General features: G+C 40.0%; 1 protein-coding gene across 1 annotated transcript in view; it reads left to right on the forward strand.

The window, feature by feature from the left end:
• LOC131446138 (astrotactin-2) overlaps window positions 1–21017 on the forward strand; it is a 249769-nt gene that overhangs the window by 83365 nt on the left and 145387 nt on the right. The window contains exon 4 of the mRNA XM_058617167.1: window positions 13110–13262. Within this exon, the coding sequence (XP_058473150.1) occupies window positions 13110–13262 (153 nt within the window). The remainder of the gene's footprint in view (window positions 1–13109; window positions 13263–21017) is intronic.

Below are 21017 nucleotides of genomic sequence, written 5' to 3' on the forward strand. Positions count from 1 at the left end.
ATGGACCAGCATAGACCAGCAAAGAGCCACCATAATGATGCTGGTAGACCAGCATAGACCAGCAAAGAGCCACCATAATGATGCTGGTAGACCAGCATAGACCAGCAAAGAGCCACCATAATGATGCTGGTAGACCAGCATAGACCAACATGGACCAACATAGACCAACATGGACCAGCATAATGATGCTAGTAGACCAGCATAGACCAACATGGACCAGCAAAGACCAGCATAATGTTGGTCAATGCTGGAACGTAATATAAATGTCACAGTAGTACTGTACATTGTTTTTAATGTTAATATCACATTACAAATATTAATATTAATTACTTTACTTAATAAAGCTCCTTGGGGCACTCCAAGTTCACTGATTCAGTCTCATGAATTTAGCCAATTACCAATGTTGGATTATGATTAATGATTCACTGAATAATTAATAAATCACAATTCCAAGTCAGCTTTAATTGAAGGATTGGAGTTCCGCTCGGAAGAGGTTGCCAGTATTCACACTGATGTATATCGTTTGGAAGTTGTTGATCGCGGAAGGTCAAATCTATGAATATCTTTCTAACTTTACTTAACTTCAGTAATAACGATTCCTTGCAATGTCAGGCGTTTGAGAACAAATGTGTGACTCATTCCCAGCTTAAAATAAAACTCCAATCACACTCTCTCTGTCCGTCGTGCAGCTTCGGCCCTCTTGCACCCATTTTTGCTTACACAGCTCTTAAGGTAATCCATGGGAATGATATTAACTTTATTAATTATATACCTAGTTCATGGCCACAAATTAGAGGTTTTTTTTTCCCCATGTCAGGCCTGGGGCACTGTAGAAATCAACTAGCATCTAAAGAAAAAGAAAAAAAAATCCATAATCCATAAAACCACAGTCATTACCAGCTTATCAAGTGTTTACTGAGCTCTAATTTAACTCAAGACAAGAGTAATAATCCAATGTCAAGCCCCAGATTGCTAATGTGACATCATTGATGAGAAATAGCTGCTTGTTTGGCACACACATGCTCGCTCAGGGTAACGTTTTGATTAATACTGAATCAGCCTTGTCATCCCGCCCGTGATAAATAGATTGGAGTTCATTGCAAAGTCTCCCCATTCTTTTCCTTTTGCCCGATGATTGGAAAGCAATAAAGCTGCTGTGTTGTCAGTCGGGCCAATTAAATAATATAGCCATAGTCGAGCATGTACAGTAGGCTGTATGTTAAAAGATAAAGCAGTATAATAGATTTGAGTAATGCAAGCTGACTTGGCATGTTTGAGTAATGCGTCATTAAGTTTGGGTCTTCCTTACTCATTCCGGGGTTGCAAACATTTTCATCAATCAACGCTTCTGCGGGCTGTACGGCATCGTGTTTGTGTCAGAGACGCACAAAACGAACGCACCTCTCCGCGCATGGTACAGCAGCCAACGACGTTAAAGCGGGACAGATGTGAATAAATATGTGGGAGTGAAAAGTATAGTGAAATTATAAATTAAGATTTAGTAAAAGCCTTTGTGAGAGAAGCAGGGGAAAAAACAAGGAAAAATGCCCGTAGAACTGAGCTTGTACGCACCAAGGCCGCACCAGATCAATACACGCGGGTCGATTGCATACGAAGTCATAAACCGTCTTTACGAGGCTGTTTTGAAGTGTGGTTTAGGCTGCTTACCCACATGTTATATTCAATATATGCATCGCTCAGTGCTTCTGTACTCGCTCAGTATTGTAAAGACTCTTGTTAAAATGATTAGGTCACTTTTTTTTTCTCAAACTCTTCACATAAACGGCGTCTTTAAACGTTTGAATGCGGTCACTTGATGGAAGAATGAGGTATAAACTCAAACGTGTAATATAAAATAGAGCGATCGGCACCACAATCTCATGCTTGGTGTGGCTCTAACTTGAAAGTGAGTTGCATTACGGCTGCGTTTGCCGTTGATATTAAAGGGTTTTGTTTTTGTAAAAACTGAATCAGACACTAACGAGATTCAGTTATTCAAACCATAATCCACTCACCTACAAATTATTACTCTTAATGTGACTGTTAGTAGGTGTATTATACCTTCTATAATTTCTTGGGCTTTTCACTTAAGAGTCCAGATTTGCTACGCTCGCCTCATATTTTGGTCATTCAAGGAAAACAGTGTGTCAAGCAGACGATTAAATGAAATGCTTTGTTTCCTGGGTGTAATGAATTATCTTGCAAAGTGATTAATTGGCACCCTATTGTAATTACGTGTGTTTTGTCTTTTCTGCTTCGTTTCCGTCCTCCTTGTGTCGTGGAGCTTTCTGGAAATAATTCTTATTAATAACCACTATCTGTCACTGAGTGCCATTGATAATATATACAAAAAAAATATATGTGATTAGAGAGTTATTAAATATATTCAGTGTTTAATGATAATGTATCACGCTGACTATTATTTAGTGCAATGTGGAAAACGGGCTGTTTCGTTGGATCAGTATATAAACGGTTAGTTGCAGTTGTCCGATGTGATGTTGCTCACACCGTGCTTCACATGGTGGAGAAGGAGACGGAGAAGGAGACAGGGAAGGAGACAGAGAAGGAGACATTTAAAAAGCGGGGAGGAGTCTGGGACAACCAGCCTCGTGCTTATTAGAGAAGAGAGTGACAAAAGAGTGTACCGGTGACGCAAGCACTGACAAGAACAGGCGTTTGTTACCTGCGGCTCAAGAGCTCTTCAGGTCTGTGTCAAATCCGATATCTAAAAACTCAACAGACCTGTGTTTGAAAAATATGGAAAGCCATATTCCCAACACTTCAATAAAGTCACACCTACATGAACAAGTGCCTATTTGGGTCCACATACTTGTACCAGCAGGTTTTCTCAAGCATGAGCTACATTAAGTCCAAACATTGTTTTATTTATTTCAAAGTAGGTCACTTTTTATTTTATCAATTTCCCTCAACTCATGGAAGGACGCAGATAGGTCTTTTATTGTTTTAATTCAAAATAGGCCATCAACAGCTATGGAATGTGAACAGTTTTCCTCTTAGTAGTTCTTAAATGTCACAAATGCAACAAACTTTAGTTATTAAACTTAGAAACATATAAAACGTTGTCTCCATTTTATGAGTGAAATAGGTTTTTGTTTCACTCATAAAGATTAATTATATTTTGGTGGAGAGGGGTTAAAAATGGCTCTTCTGATACTAGAGGTGGTGTTTAGCCAGAGAGAGGCAGCAGATTTTTATCACAGTATGTATAATTTAAAAGCTTTACATTCAACTGTGATGATTTGCACCAGGATCAATAAATAAAATGACTAGATACACGTATAGTGTATATGTGTATCTAGTCATTCTATTTATTGATCGGGATTTCCACCTGGAAAATTGGTTCTAGGGGGTTTAGTTATGCTTTGAATAAAGTTAATTCATATAACACCACCAAACATAGATGTAGACTATAATTTAAATAATTGCAGCAAATCACATGGGTTTTAGAAAGCCATATTTATTGTAAGAAGAGATTTCAAGCGAGACACTGGAAAGAAAAAAAGAAAATAAAATGGCAACTACAAATGAGCAAAGATACTTTTGCCACATGGATCCTCCACCTAGCCAGCCAGTCTGGATCCGGAGTGACCACAACACAATATGTGAAGATTGATAGTGGATATTTTGGGGAGGTCCAGTGAAACATTTTGTTATAATATACCGTCTCTCTGCTGTGTATTGTCTCCTTGGTTCCTTAATCTTTTAGAAGCCATGCTATAGATCGAGCACATTTATTTCTGCTCCTCCGTGAACAGGAGGTGACTTAAAGGAAACATGTCTAACTGGAGATGGTCCATGGGAATGACGAAGCGTGAGACAGTAAATGTGCAAATTCTATCACTGTGTTTATATATTATATAATATGTGTTATTGTATTTGTGTCTCCTGTCCTGTGTCCATCCATCTTCTACGGCTTTATTCTCCACATGAGGGTCGCAGGGGGCGCTGTGCCAATCTTAGCTGTGGCCCTATCATCACAGGGCCACATAGAGACAAACAACCATTCACTCTGACACTTACACCTACGGTCAGTTTTGTCCAATTTACCTAATCCACAAATGTGTATGTTTTTGGACTGTGGGAGGAAACCCGAGAACCCAGAGAAAACCCACACACACACAGGGCGAACATGCAAACTCAATGCAGAAAGAACCCGGGTCACGAACCGGGTTCTTCTTTCCACACTTCTTTAGCACTGTTGCCTCACAGCAAGAAGGTACTGGGTTTGATTCCCAGTCTGGGACCTTTCTGTTTGGAGTTTGCATGTTTTCCCCATGTCTGTGTGGGTTTCCTCCGGGCTCTCCCCGGTTTTCTCCCACCATCAAAACATGTTAGAATGATCAGTCACGTTGGTCCCTTGTGGCTGTGTGCTCAGTCACAGCAGCTATCATCAACCCTCAGAATTTCCTTGTCCAATATCGGTTGTATAATGATAATAAAGATGATTTCCTCTCCTTTCCTAACCACTGCACTATACCTATATATATATATATATATATATATATATATATATATATATATATATATATATATATATATATATGTATGTATATATACATATATATATGTGTATATATCTATATATCTATAGATGGATATATAGATGTTTACATGGTGGTTTTCTTAACATGACAGATGTACTGTCTGCATCTCATTCCAGTCAACCACCCCCCCCCCCCCCCCCCCATTCCTTTGCTTTTCTTTTCTTTCCTTCCTCACCCATGGCATCCATTGTCTGTATTTTTCTTCCCTCACAATTCTCTGCCTCTCTGGCGATCGCAGCCACTCTCCATTCATGTCTGGATCCCTTGTTCTCTTTGACACTTTTGTCTTTTTCTTTGTACCTGTCCGACCTCTTACTCTCTTCTCATGTACCTGTCACAAATCCAGAGGCAGTGCTGTCAAAGCTTTTCCAGAGAGCCGGGCTGGAATTATCCTATTGGAGGAATGGCAATTTTAATAAATCACACAGTGAATCCGAGCTGGGGTGAAACTCCCCCCCCTTTTCCTCTCTCAATTGATCCCGTTTTCCCCGAGCCTCGGAGTGAAGGGTAGGAAACAGTGGATTCAGGATGTAAACAGAGAGGAAGTGTTCATATGCCTGTGTGTGTATGATGGCTTTCTTATGAATGTGCAGAGGACAAAAAAGAAAAAAACAGAAGACACACTGAGTAATAAAAGGATATATAATAAAAGAAAATAGAAAAAAAAAAAATGTCGGAATTTAATTTCTCATGTTCTCATTTTCTTTTTTCACCCCTGCAGATTTTACTCCATATTAAAACAGCAGGGGGTTCTGAAGTGCACAGATCTAAAAAGGTGTTTCCATCATTTCCCTCTCGGCTACATGGAGCTCTCTGAATATGAAAGGGCGCTATTGGGCTACAAAGCAGGAGAGCTGAGAGTAGAACATATCTGAGGCTCATTCAGCAGCTGTTAAAACATACATGTGTTAGAGAGTGGCATTGAAGCCTTCATTTAGTTTACGCTTTATGGTTTTGATGTAACCTGTGGGTGTTCTTTTTTTCCCCCTCAGTGGTGGCTCAGCTACACCTGTGCGATGGAGAGGCGGCTTTTTCTTCCAATGTTGTTATTATTGTTGTTTTACACAACTATTGCAACCCAATTTGAACCATAAATTGGCATAAGGGAGTAAGTGGTGCATATTGCATTGCATATAAGAGGAGAACAGCTATGCTTTAAATATGTGATTTGAAATGTATTTTCCAAATAGAATTTTTTTTTTCAGAGGGTTGTTTTATAGATTCATCATGCCTGTGATGAGTCATGGTGTTTTGTTTTGGATATTTGCTTTGTTGGTTGCAGTGAAGGTAACAGCTCTGTTGGCAAAATTGAAATAGTAAATGCACTACTGTTGTTTTCCTGTTCTTTTTTGTCAATAGAATTTTTGTGTGTATGGATTTTTTTCCCCCCACATGTTTACACTACTGCACTTTTGGGATTGAGAAAAATACATCGCTGTAAAGCACAGTCTTGATAGGTAGGTAGGTAGGTATGTTAGGTAGGGCATTTACCGAAAATGGTAAGATTGATTCTTCTTTTTTTTGAAAGTGCACTTTTTAACGATACATATTGACTTTAATAAACTGTAATACTTTAATAAAAGTTGCTCATTGCTGTGTTCCTCCACTGTGTCAATGCGATGGCAACTTGTCAACTCGACTTCGACTTCATTGACTGATAAGTCGATCTGAAAAATAACAAGACATTAATGCCCTAGTAGGTAGGTAGGTAGGTGATAGATAGATGGATAGATAAATAGATTGCTTGTTAAAATAATACACAGGTCATTTTAATGAAGTGGTAAAGTTTTTCTTTCTTTCCTTTCAACTCAAGCTCTGAACAAAAGAATCAGTGTACAGTTCACCCGGGCCTTTAAGAAACTAAACTGAAATATGCTTGTTTTGAATCGATATGCAGTTCCTTTGAAAGTTAGTCCACACACATAACGTGTGCGATAGTAAACGTGTCCCATACAGGGTGTGAATTCTGAATAGCCGTCTTCCCTCCCTGCCTCAGGGCACAGGGCCTTGTCAAAGAGCCTGAAAGAATTTCCATGTGTCTCGCTGACTTTCACAAGAGACGGAATATGTTCTTGAGCCACAGAGAAATAAGGGTCAAACACTATTTATGGACTGAGAGTCATGGGCAAAGGTCTCAGTGTCTGACAGACAGTAATTCCTGCAGGCTGTATCAGCGATTTGGTGCAAGCCGGCCTAGTCTTGTTCATTTGGCGTTTCTGGAGTACCGAGGCCTTGAGTGTGTGTTTTTTTTTGTGCTGACTGCTGCCCTTCTTACTGCTGGGTATCACTTTCTGTGAAGGTGCAGACATCATTATATCAGCTTTTGTCACGATATCAGGAGGTATATTTTTAGAAATCTCTGCTTCTGTCAAGAACTGATTTTCCTTTTCTTTTTTGGACCAAACCTGTTGTTATTTTTATATTAGTAGGTTTTCCACATTTTACTTTTTGGATGGATTTTTTTGGATGAATCAGCCGGTTGCCAATTTATGAATATCCATTATCATAATTACCGACCTTTGTTCTCGTCAGTTAATCCCTTCCATCTGTTATTATGACTTATTTCCCAATGAAACTTGAAGAACATAATGTCAAAACCGAACAGGCCTCTTGCCACAAACCTAAACGAGAGATAGACGTCAGTATTTCAGCATACAGAAATAATCACACGGCATTAAGGACTTGCTAAATATACTTCAGTAATTGGAGCAGACTGGCATTTCAGCGAGGCAGTTAGTGCATGCATATTGTCTCCGCCAATTGTTATTTACCAGAATTTAACTGGCAAGGCTCGTACTGGGTTTGGCTACAAGTAGGAAAGCATATGTTGGTATTTTGGAGTTCTGAAGTATTCAAACGATATGGTTCATTTAAAAAAAAACAAAAAAAAAAAACAGAAGCGGAGCTTGAACACGTATATGAGCAGTGTGAGCGTGCAGCAGGGAAGGGAAATGAAATTGAGTGGACGTATCATCTTGTACTGGGCACTGTGAGACAACCAGGGATAGGTTTAATGAGGCAACACGCTGTTGACATCCACGACATATGAGACATTGTTAACACATACTCAGTGCTGATAAGGGAGTAACTGCAGATAAGGGAAATAGAGAGGAGGAAAAATAAAGACACTAGAGCTTTACCTGACATTGAACTCAGAATGAAGAGCCAGGGTGAACGTGGGACTTGGGAAAAAACAAATGTCACAATGAAATATATCGGTAGGCTGCTTCTGACACCCAAGGAGAAATGGGGGAATAACAAAGAAGGGAGATATTTGAAGAAAGTATACTGGTGGGGTGGGGGGGGGGGACATGCATTTTATTCAGACATGTACATTTCCTAGAATATCCTCTTGTTTCTTCGGTAAAGTCTTCTGGCGCCTCTGTGATAGCATGGAAGGTCATCTCATTGGCAATCAAGTCAAATAATTGCACTTTCGTTTGACTTTGAATAAAAAAAACGGTATTTTTTAGGAGCTTTGAGATGCAATCTGTGCATGGGGGGGAAGGCAGAAGATAAACACACACAATGACAACGTCTACGGACAAATTGCATCTGTTTCAAGGATACCGCGGCTTCTCTGTGACCTGTGGTCTTTCCGTTCCTCCAAATAGAACAAGGAAAGGGTAATAAAGAGAGTTCCAGGAGGACGCGGAAAATGTATGCACGTAGTTAACCTCAGACACGATGTCAGGCTCCTTACTGTTCAGAGCATAAACTATGGCATTACATTTGGGCCACATTCGTGAAGGAACAATGTGAGATTTTGAGCACAGAAAAATATATTTTGCGAGCACGGAAATTATATTTTGAAGAGAAATTATACGCGAGCAAAACATAATTTCATTTGAATATATTTTGTGCTCAATATATGTATTTGCATGTTTGCAATTATTCATTTTAATGTGCAATAATAACCCCTCTCACTTAGTTTTACTCTTGCTCGCTGCGCTGCAAATGTGCCACAAAATCAACCAATCAGAGACTATATATCTATTTAGATTGGCTGTTTCGTCTCCAATCACAACGTTTCCATAACGCGCCAAATGAGTAGGATATTCAGCTTCTTAAATGTGAATATTTTCTACTTAAGCATTTAAGAAGCTGAATATCCTACTCATTTGGCGCGTTATGGAAGCGTTGTGATTGGAGACGAAACAGCCTAAACATCTACATTTATACAGTCTCCGATTGGCTGATTTTGTGGCACATTCGTAACGCTGTGCCAAGTTGAGCGAGCACTCGAGTAAAGTTGAGCTGCGAGCGTGCAACGGTCTGCAGAGTAAAACTGAGTGATATTGCACGTTGTTATTATTATTGCACGTTAAAATGAATAATTGCAAACATGATGCAAATACATGTTGTTCCTTCCCGAATGTGGCCCAAAAATAACGCCATAATAAACCTCGCACTTCTTCTGCTTTTTGTTTGTTTGCTTCATGTCATCATATCAGCTCACCACCCCTCAAATTATTATTATAATTTGTTTTTGTTTTTTTTGAAGGACCTCCACTCTGCACTAACACACAGGAATAAATGAGTAAATATAGAGCATCTTTTTTTCCTTCTCTTTTTTGCAACTATCAATACTAAAGAGTTGTGTTTTTCTCCTGGGGTCAAATATCCGGCCTTATTTTCTGGTGCAGATAGGCATTAACAACACAACACAGCATCTGTGATTTTCACTCATATCCAAAATGGCATCACTATGCAGCCCAGTGAGGTTGGAAAAATCATGTGACTCTCATTCAGCAGCAGGTGAGGGGTTAGGGTTCCATAATTGTAACCTTACACTAACACCTCACCTAACACTAAAAATAAGCGTTCCTTTAAGTTTAGATGTGTTTTTCCCTCATACTTTTTTTATATACATCTTATAGAAAACGTGCCATATTTGATAACTTCATTGACTCTTGATTTTCTGCATGAAAACATGAACTTTTTTTTCTTTTTTTTTTTTTTCTTTTTTAAATAAAGTCAGTCAGTCCCTGCCCTGATCATATAGGCGTTTTCAGGGGAACTTAGCAACCTTTTTAAATAAGACAACAACCGAATGGTGAATTCAGCAGCCTCTCCAATGATGTGTGTAATTTAAAGTGACGCGAGAGCTCTTCGGTTTTAACTAAAGCATAATCTATGGCACCTTGCAACACACTCAAATTGATCTTGCACTCGTTTGGGAAAACTCAATTGGGATTGGTTGTTTTTTGAAGCAAATACAAACACACAAAAAAAGAAAATTGTTTAATTTCAGTCCGTCATTTTACTTTTAATGGGAAATACAGATGACCTAAGCATGATAGCACAAGTACTGTGTGTGTCCAGAAGGAACACCTTGTTCCATTAGATTAGGTCTAAAGAAAAAATAAGGGAGAATGTACATTACACTGGCACATGTCTGGATATTTGATGGCATAGGAGAAGCACACATTATGTGTAGCTGTATACAAAAGGACATTTTCACTGTGTGCAATGAAAAGGGAATGCTCCTGGCTTGTAAACATAAAGCTTCTTTTGAAGCGTTCAGCAGCAGTATAATGGGATATCTGCAAGAGCAGCAATTGTACATACATGTATGTACAAAAAGCATGCCGATACAAAGTAAATAACTTAATTACTATAATCTGGAAAAGATAAATGGCTTTCATTATTCGGTAGAGATAGTCTTTCATTATAATAGTTTCTTTCTTATGTTTAGAAGCAGATGTTTATAACCTTTTTTTCCCCCAGACCTCTGTTGCTAAGAAACAATTTGAGACCAAGTTTTATTTCCGTGAGCTGCACCCTGCTACAGGAAATGAAAGTAGGGACATTTAAAAGGAAAGTCACTGGGTATGTAGCTAAATGCCAACACTATGTGAATGCATATGTCAACTACTCACTGTCATTTCATGTTAAACGCAGTAAATAAAATAAAAAAAAATAAAAAAAACGTACTTGCTGAACCGTACATATCTATGAATACATGCTCTATTCCTGCTACTGCCATTTTCACTACATTGCATCCTGAGCAATTAATTTTTTTCTGAAGATACCACTTTCTGCAGCGTCGAGTTAAAGCATTTGCTTGCTCAATAGGCCGTGCAGTGACCGTGCTCAAACCCCCCTTTAGCATTGTGGCTGGCCCCTGCGTATCTTAGATCAATTAAGATAGCGATCACACAGGGATTTAACATTTGAATACACTCTAAAAAATTGCCTAGAACTATGTCTATAAGTCTGAATCTCCCAAAAGTTATCAGCCCAGAAACAAACATCCTGCAGAGATAGCAGTTATTGTTGTTTCACCATTAACTTCAGGTTAAATAATCTCAGGTTTGTGTTTATGCTCCTCCATTACCGTTTGTTTTCCTACAAACGAGGACACAAGGATAATTCACTGGCTTAATCTAATCTTAATCTTATCTATGCATCAGTTCTGCAAACGAACAACTAGAACAAGGGAACGCGATAATTATGTGAAACTGAAATGCTATGAAAGGGTTTTTTTTTTGTTTTATTTACAGTGCATATGTACAAAGGAAAATGGGCTTTATCGCCGAGCAAATAACAAACAGCGGCCAGATCTACAAAAAGTCCCTCGCAAAATCCACACAGGACTGAGGCAGCGAAGGCTTTGCTGTCGTGTATGTTTCTGCAAAGCTGCAAAAACTGGCTCCACCCACTGCTCCATTGACTCAGAGAGAAGTTGAGCTTTCCTGGAAGTGAAATACGAGAATCACACAAGTCACGTTTAGTATTGAAATGCAAATACACACACAGTACATGTTTGACGGCATTTGAGAGGAAGCAGAGCTTCCCTTGCCGTCTTAGAGCAATCGCACAAAAGCACACATTATACAGTACTGTATATACATCCTATATTCTCTTCCTGACACCACAGTCATCATAGAAGGCTGAGCTGAGTTACCCACAAATAAAAGTGAACAAATAATACCCAACATTTCTGCCTCCTCCTCCTCCTCCTCCTCCTCCTCATCTCCCTCTTCCTCTGCTCTGTCTGCTTATTGGCATGTGTGAGGAGCATCCACTGAGAGCAACAGTTCACCTTTATTCACCGGCGTAGTACACCTCAAAGGCAGACTGACACATCAAAAGATGTTGACGATGTTGGGGGCTGGTAAAAATTATTTTCATTGATGTATGCCTCAATCTTTTGGAGATGGCTTCAACTTCATTGTTTTCTTTTGTTTGTGTGGTCTTGTTTTTTTTTTCAGTGCAAACACTACTTGCAGATCCAATGTAGATCTTGTAGGAAGGACTGAAGATCTAATCAGCCGAAAGTGAAAAGATATCATGTTTAGAGCTGCAACTAACGATTATTTTCATAATCGATTCATCTGTCGATTATTCTCTCCAGTAATCGATTGGTCCATAAAATATCAGAAAACCTTAAAAACTGTTGAGCGGTGTTCGTCAAACGTGGAAATGATGATGTTCTCAAACGTCTTGTTTTGTCCACAAACCAAAACGATTAACCTTTAATGATTGCTTTGTTATCCAGAGCAAAGAAATGAATAAAATACTGACATTTAAGAAGCTAAACAATCATCTTGTTTTAATCACATAAAAAGCTTTGAACTGATGAATCGATTATCAAAATAGTTGTCGATTAATAATCCATTCATCGATGAATTGATTCATTTCTAATTCTGTTTCACATCCCATTAGGGCTTTTAGGGCGTTTGGTCCGTAAAATGTCAGAAAATGTTGAAAAATGTTGACCAAACCTGGAAATGATGATGTTCTCGGATGTCTTGTTTTGTCCCCAAACCAAAATTATTAATTTTCAATGATTTTGTTGTTTTATGGAGCAAAGAAACAAGACAATAGCCACATTTAAGAGGCTGGAAAAAAAATCTGAACGCTTGTATAAATTATTGAATAAAAAAAAAAAACTCTTATTGGATAATCTTTGCAACCCCACATCCCATATCAAACAAGGGAATGTGTACACTATTTACCCGGAGACAACTCACACATATGCAGCTCTTTTTTAAGTGTTTACATGTTGTGTGTCAGGGGGGAACTCATAATCCATTGAGCGGTTAATCTTTACTGACAAATCTATGCGGGTCACAGCAATATCCTGTCCTTACTTGTTGGCATTTTCAACCTAAAAAAAAGGGGGTGGGGAGGTGGGGAGCAAGTCTTTCCCTTTTCTACCACCACTTGTTTTGGAGTCATTCATCAGGAAGAGTGAGAGTAGGCCATCAGGGAAATTGCTGGCAGGATCTCTGTAGAGATGAGGGAATATTGAATTGATGGAATCATTTAAAGACCAGAAAAAATAGAATAAAATGAGTGTGGAAAAAAACCAAAAAAAAAAACATGCTGCATACTCTTTCATCTTTCTGGAAGGAAACAAAAGAAACGACCCATAAATAAATAAAATACACCAAGCCATTTTCATGACTTGGTGTATTTGTGATTTGTATGTCTTTTTGTTTCATCTTAAATGTCCGTCAGACGGTTTTCACTCTAAAGCCTCATGACATGCCCGTCACTTTCACTTTGCATCCCTTTTTTTTTTTTTTTCCTTAGCCATCGACCCAAACACCGAATCCGTGGAGGATTTGATGCAGAGGTTCCAGGACAGCTTCCGTGTTCCCAACACACCGACAAACATGTCCCACTACCAGCACGTGGTCCACAGCTCCTCAACTGGCCGCCGCAGGGTCCCCAGCCACACCAGAGGTATGACACAAACTCCTAAACACACTTTTGGAATATTGTTGATGACTTCTAGCATGTTCTCGTTTTTATACAGTCTGATGTTTACCGCGCATGTTTTCCAAATGTTTGACATGTGTCTGCTGGGCCTCGTGCAGTGTTTAATTTTAGATATGCATTTGCATTTCACTCTCAAACACCCTGTAGTAGCCACATTTATATTCCACATGCCATCAGAATGTCACAGCGTGAAAACCGCATTTGACTCAAAAATAATGACACGAAATCGTACTTTGCGTTATACAATGTGCTGTTAATGTACAGGTAATAATGGCGTATTGTCACACTTTTCATCCACTGTCCATGGTGTAGGAATAAATTCAGCTATTATTACATGTTGTAATTGTAATTGTGTTACTGGTTGTGCATTTATGAGACATTCACTATAATGACTTTTCCTTTGCTGGACATAATTACTCAATATCAAATGAATAGATAGATAGATAGATAGATATATGGGTATTGATATTATTAGTCATCCTAGTCATAAAGCCAGCAGTTGGAGTTCTTCATAGTCTCGTTGCATTTGATGCCCCTAAACGGCATGACCAGAAGCATCTGTCTTCGTTAAGAAGTACTGCCAAAGTTTATTTCTTCTGCAATGCGGTTTTCCCTGTCCGTCTTCATTCGATGACGCAGCAATAACAGTAACTAACCTATGCAGGAGTGGCTGCAGAAGTAGCCACGTGTTTCCTCTTTGAGGTGCAGCTGATTGGTCGGAAAAACTGTGGTATCTCCACACTCCCAACTTGGAATCTGTTCACAGCAAGAAAACAACCCAAAGGATTTGAAGCATGGAGTGTCTTCTTCATGATTTTTCTTTGTTTACCCAACCTGTCGCTGGTTTTCTCGTGGCTGGTCACATAAGCTTGTTGAAATCCTGGTATCCAATCTAAACACAATATTATGAAATCATCCAGTATGGATATAAACCTTCATGGATATTGACATTATTAGTCTTCCCACTCACATAGCCAGCAGTGAGTGAATTAGTTATTGCTGTTACCTAACACTGATTTGCACTCTTTTAATTTGCCTTTGAATTCATTAATTTGAGTCAGCCTTGTGTCAGTCGATGCCTCTAATAATCTCTTTGAAAACCTGGTATCCAGTCTAAACATGGTAATATAAAATCATTTAAGAGGTGTCTTTAATTCAGTGGTTCTCAGACTTCTTCTGTTGGGCCCTCATTGTCGTCTCTTCGATTTATCAGGTTTCATGCTGTCCCCTGCCAGTGTTTTGAGACACAACACACAAAGAGGTAAATGAGTCTGGGTTACCGCAAGACCTAAAGTTCTCCCCCAGAAAGTCTCCACGCCCCCCACAGTTTGAGAAAGGCTGCTTTAATTGCAGTGCTATGAAGTTACAGAAGGAAGTTATTTGGTCGGATCCTTAACGTAAGGGCTCCGTGTGCAGTATATAATGATTTTGACAGGTTTAAAAAGTACATGACACAGAGGCTAAAGCGACTGGGATTGAACGGATTTTTCATCCTTATTTTATACATGTACATAAACTTTGTCAGCGTCACAGACGCCATCACAAATGGAGCAATAGGTCATATTATTACAGACTGCAGTGATACCGTGTGACAGCGATGTATATCACACGGGTTCAACCAAGCGACACAGGCAGGTGGCGTGGAACACGGCATCTGTGTAGTTTACAAGAAGTGACAGGAAGTGCTTAGAGGCTTCGCTGCTGAAATTAATGTAGAATGTGGAATACAGGTGGACCACATGGTCTTAGCTGTTCTCCAAATGTATCCACCTGATCGTGAAGATGTCTTCCGCTTGGTCAATTTCTTGTTCTTGTGTTTTTTGATGTGTGGACACAAACTAACAAAGAGGTAGCACGCCGGTAATAAGACCAGGGACGGCACAAGAGGAAAACCTTTCATCCTTGACATCCGAGTGGGTGGAGGAACACAAGGTTCTGAACATAGGGTACTTCAGAGTGTGATGGGAACATAGCACATAGGCCTACTACAGTTTTGAAAGAATGCACGTTTTTCCTCCCTGGAAGCCTGAGAGGTGAAACAGAGAAAACATGCCACTAATGAGCAAGCGGTCAATCAGTGAGACTGAAGGTTTGTTTGGATTGGTGCTTTCCCTTAACCGTCATAAACATCATAAATGTCATGTTCCTACACTATTTTCGCATGCAGTGAATTGTAAATAACTGCCAGATATTGAAGGTTATTCTGGAAAAATTTGCAAAAAGCACGTTTTGGTCCTTTTTATGGTTAAAAAAAGGGTGAGGTGTTAAAGGGTTAAATCCGTGTAGAAGTAGCAACAACAACAACAACAAATACATGAGCAGTGTAGAGAGACACCAAATAAGACTACTGGTTGTTTACAAACCAATTTATTTTATTGCCTTGACAACAACACCTATGACAACAACACCTCAGTGGATAGAAGCAGTTGTGTCTGCTCAGCTAAACCCCTGCAGCTTATCTACTCTTTTCTTCGGGTCTCCATATTGAAATTTTTGCTTTGTGCAAGCGTTTCTCCCCTCCGCTGTCAGCACATATTGCCCTAGTTTAATTTCTTCTCAAACTCACTGATACCTGGACAGGATGACTCTTGTACACGTGTTTTTTTTTTTATTCACTACCTTGACTCTCCGCTGTATCATCTCTTCCATGTTTTAAAAGGTATGTAGATGGTTAGCACCATTCTGATTTTAAATTCTACATGGCCTGCAGGCAGTTTAACTTTATTTCAATTTTGCAGATAGACTAAAATCATACCACAAAAGCCAAAGGGAAGCCTGATGCTAGATTGGATACCCGTTGCTCAAATTGCCTGTGCAAATTCTCCTTCTTGCATCTCCAAAACCGTGTAAACATCCTGCACGTCATCCATGTGGAGTTGAACACTATACACCTCCTGCACTCTAACCACATTCATTTATGGATAGGGCTAAATATAACAGACAATAAGATAAGGCTTAGCTGCATTTTATCTCTAATTCACATGACATGATTCGTGTAAATGGGACCAGCTGTTCTGCTAATCCTCAACCACATGATGGTACATGATTGGCCAGGATGTTAAGAGTCTTTTATGAAGATTTGTAAAAACCACAATGGAAGCTGTGCAGTGGAAACAGCACAACAGACAGGATGTCAGCATTGGGCCATGGGCTCGGGGCTGCTTAGTTTTCAAAATAGTGTGGGGGGAAAAAAGATGAGGTAACACGCTGAACTGCTCACTGTGTGATTTCTTTCTCGCCCCAGAGAGACGTTATGGTATCCTGCTTTTAATGACTATGTGACAGCAATTTTAGCAACGTGTCCAGTTCGGACAAAGGCCAGTTTTCTTTTTCCTGTTTTCCGCCAGAAGAGGGACAGAGACGCTATGTAAGTTGTGCAACCTTCTGCATATTATGCATTTCTCGGCTTTATGAACAGGGTTTCTAATGATCTGGAATGTTCATGCTGTGAGGTGCTGCTGGCTTTTCCCCGTCTCTCTGAAGTTTAGTCCGGGGTAGCAGTTCAACCTAGAATCTTTTCTTCTTTCTTGTTCAGAGCTTTGATATGACTATCACCTGTTGCCCCATCATTTTTCCTACTCGACGTTATAAATGTAGCATTGACGATGACTGTTGAGGGAGGTTTGATTAAAAAGAAGATCCTTCATATTTAGTTTGAGCTGTTAATTAAATGACGACAATATACTCTGACAATACTTTCAGGCGCCTGCTCATAAAAACGCTCACAAAAGTGTGCTTTACATTCCCCAACAATAAATGTCGGTGCAGTTGACTGATATAGAAACACAATCAGGCGACATGATTTCCTTTCTGACTCAGCTGTGGCTCAGCAAAGGGTCTCAGGTGGCGGCGGCAGGCTGCAGCCGATAGTTCGATTTCACACAGTGTCTGACCTCCGTGCTCCTCTGCCAAACCAATGTCAGCTTCTTTGGGATCTTCTGGGGAAGACCTCCACCTCAGAAGCCCTCTGGCAGAGGTGCCACGCAATTCTGTCACTCTCCATTTTCGTCTGGCCTGCGGATGTCACCGTGCAGCCAGTATCTCTTACATCCACACCCCACACACACACACCACATGATGTTGCTCCCTCTGATAAATCCACAGAAGTTTTTTTAAATGTTGAGGTTATCAAAGGCTTTTTTCTTTAATATCGTCTCATCATACCACAAGCAAACCTTGTATTTGCACAAATAAATGTTTGTTTTTTTCTCCTCACAAACATGGTAACATGTTAACCTGCTTTTGTATCAGTTAGTGGCTGTCACAGATTGGTTTATGCTGATAATTAAAGGGTTAATATTATATTAATGACTTTTATATTGAATTTCATCTGAGGCGCAGTGTGACTACGTGTCTGTGTGCGCACCGATGAAAAGGTTGAGTCAGGTAGAGGTGGACTACAAATCAAGATGGCGGTTAACAGCAAAACTACAACAATGTTCTTAATGTAGGTGCCATGTTAAAAGAGAGGTTAGTAGCATGCACATTTAGAACTGAGGACTCGTAAGCATGGACATCATTAACATGAGAGTCACCCAAGTGTGTGGAGGACGGAGGACAAGAAGTCATGTCCTCCTCGCAGGACGACCAGAGAGTGTTGTTGGACACACCTGGGGTCAAAAACACTCCTTTGCCGTGTTTCCATCGAGTGGAATCGTTTGATTTGGTACAATATGTTACGTAATTGTCTGGGTTTCCGTTTGGAATCGTACCAAAATGACCACCCCATACCATTTCATTTTTTGGCACCCTCCCCTTGGGTAAAATAGTACAGAAAGCTCATGTCTGTCAACTGTTTTTGTATGCATCGCGCTGACATAGCCCTCGGGAAAATCCTACCAACAGCACTAAAGGTACTGTTCTCAGTCGAAGCACACGCCTGATCCAGGGCTTTACCATTCCCAACCGTAGCAGGAAGGAAACACAGCTTTTGTGTTTGCACAAAGGGGCCATGTGGTCTCCATCCATGATGCATGTCGACTCCATCTTGAATGAGCTGATCCCCAAACACGTAATATCATTTGCCTGCTCAAAGCAGTGATAGTGTTTTCCTGTTTGTGGAACAAATACCTCGACTCATAGTGATGAGGATAACCTCGTAATCTGGATTTCCCGCTGTTTAATTGATGCTTTGAAGTAGCACATTGAAATAAGTCCTTTGCTTCCGTGTGTGTGTGTGTGTGTTTCACATTCTGGGTTTAGCTGTATTTGCAGCAGTCCTCCGTCTTCATTGCAGCAAAACACGGTGATTACAGCTATGGGTCTGTAACCTAGGGGCTTTTCTGCAACAGGCCACATAGCTGATTTGCTGCCAATGCAGAGCAGAGTGACTCAGAGTCTGTATGTGTTCTGTGTGTTAAAGGTGGATAAAAATGACTAAATGAAAAGTGTGATCGTTGGTAGAATGCATGTCCCGTGTTCCCAAATGTTCTTGTATGTAAACCAGTAACTGAACATTTGGTTTTTTTAATGTCATTGTATATGAACAGAGTCCAGATTTAGTTGTTATATTTACTTCTAAACGACAGACAAGTGAACACAGCAAAGTATTTCAAATCACCAGAGTTCATCTCGCTTGTGATTTCTGATTGTGTGTCTCATACACACACACAACTGCCCTTCGAGCATTGTTTGCTCAGGCATTTTCTTCATCGTTTCACCGAGGGCAACGCGCTCGCATCGATCCCAGCTGTTTTTGAGCCTCATGCGAACGCCGCTCTTATACCGGATGCCGATCATGTCCACGTTCACGTTCAAGTCCTTGGTACAAAAAAAAAAATCAAGTGGGACGACCTAGTTTGAAGTTTTCCCCCTGTAAAATTGTGGAGGATTCGTTAAAGCCCACCTCTTGAGTTAAAATCTGTTGATAGTGTTTCTTAGTCCTGACCACACTCTTTGATATTTTGGCTCAAAGAGTCTGGGGAGGCTCTTTTGATGTTGCCTACAGCAGTAGCATTACTATTCAGGAGGCAGGTGATACTGGGGTGGGAAAGTTTTCTTGATATGTATTGATATTGCATTGTTGCGGAAAAAAAAATACTTAAATTGTTCGAAATCATGTCGAAGTGAAAAAGCAAGAAAAAAAAGTGCCACTTTACATAATGAACATAATTTAGCATTGGCTAGATTCTTGTTTTACTTCCCAGTTTAAGGTCTTTCACACATTCGTCCCCCTTTTGGATTATTAGAATCACCAAGATCATGCTAAAGGGATTTTATCGCCTGGTTCCTGGTGCCGCCCCGCTAGCAGCCTCCCTGTGGTGCTTGGCTTTTTTTTTTTTTTTTTTATTCCAGGATTACTTGTGAGATGTTATCTTACCAGGCCACAGTATCCATTATCCATTTCTGGAGCTACATTACTCTAACCTTTTAACTCCCCGTGAGGCGGACTGTACCAGAGTGTCCTAAAGCGAGATCCACTATCTTTTGCGCCAAATATTGAGCAGAGCAGCTGGAGAGCATGCGAGTTCAGAGACGTTGAATTCACAGCGTGCGTGTGTGGTCACGCACCGTAAAGTCGAGCCTCGTGGATTTGTAGATATGACTGTCTGTGCGTGTTGCCGAGCGAGCACCTGACTCTTACTGCGTGTCCTTGTCTGCCTTGTTCAGTGTTGATATTCAAATCTTGAACTACAAGTAAATGAAAAGAGAAACTCTTTAACCTTATAATATAAAGACATAATAGCCTGGTTAATAAAAAATAAATAAATAAATAAATGGAAAGGAATGTGTGGTGACAGTACTGCCCTTGTGTAATATCCCACTTCAGATGGCTGCAGTGGCTTCGGTGCTGTTTTTCAAGGTGACAGCTGCCACCGCGTAACCACCATTGGTGGCTTTACTACTGCACAAGCTGGTTCACGGAGGAGTGAGAAAACAACACACACAGCAGGGGCCCCACGAGCCCCCACATCTTAAATCTCACTTACCAGCCTGTCACATGTTTTTGTTTAGTTTTTTTTTCCAGCTATCACATATCTAAAAATCCCTGAGTTGTCTCCTCACACTTTACCATTTTTGCTTATTAGCTTCACGTTGGCGGGTGAGTTCCAGACACAAGAGAGATGTAATAAAAAATAAAAAAAACAGAATTACAACACAGCGACGAGTGTTCAAATACTGAACCCACTTGAGTACGAGAGCCTTGTTAAGCCTCCCACATTTTCACGCCCTTTCTCTTTCGTAGAACAGGTAACCCGTAAATTTAGGTTGTAAAATGTGTCTGCGGGGCTTATATTGTGATGGCCTCTGTAATAACTTTTCAGCATGCCTAGTTTTTTATCTGTAACAGGATTCTGTGTGTGTGTGTGTGTGTGTTCCTGCACGTTCAGAGCTTTTAAAAATAAAATATGCACCGGCAGAGTAAAACCCTTTTGATGGGGATTATATATAAAAGCAAACACAGCAATGGCTGTCTGAGACTGGAGAGAGAAATCAGTGAGAGACACTTCCAGACAAGGAGCGATGCACCGCAGCGACACACTGGTGGGCATTTTTTATTTATTTTTTTTTTTTTAAACCAACACACACTTCCTGCATTCTGCACATAGAATTAGTAGCACGAGCACAACATGTATCAATATTGAATCCCCCGGTCTCGACCCTCCAACCTGTGCTTGCTGCTCATGCTTGCTCACCAGAATACTGCACAACTCTTAAACTATTCTAACACACAGTCTTGATTTTATTTTACATTACTGTGTTTATATTGCACACCTG

This window comes from Solea solea, chromosome 19 (genome assembly GCF_958295425.1).
Source record: "Solea solea chromosome 19, fSolSol10.1, whole genome shotgun sequence".
In the NCBI taxonomy this organism is placed as follows: domain Eukaryota; kingdom Metazoa; phylum Chordata; class Actinopteri; order Pleuronectiformes; family Soleidae; genus Solea; species Solea solea.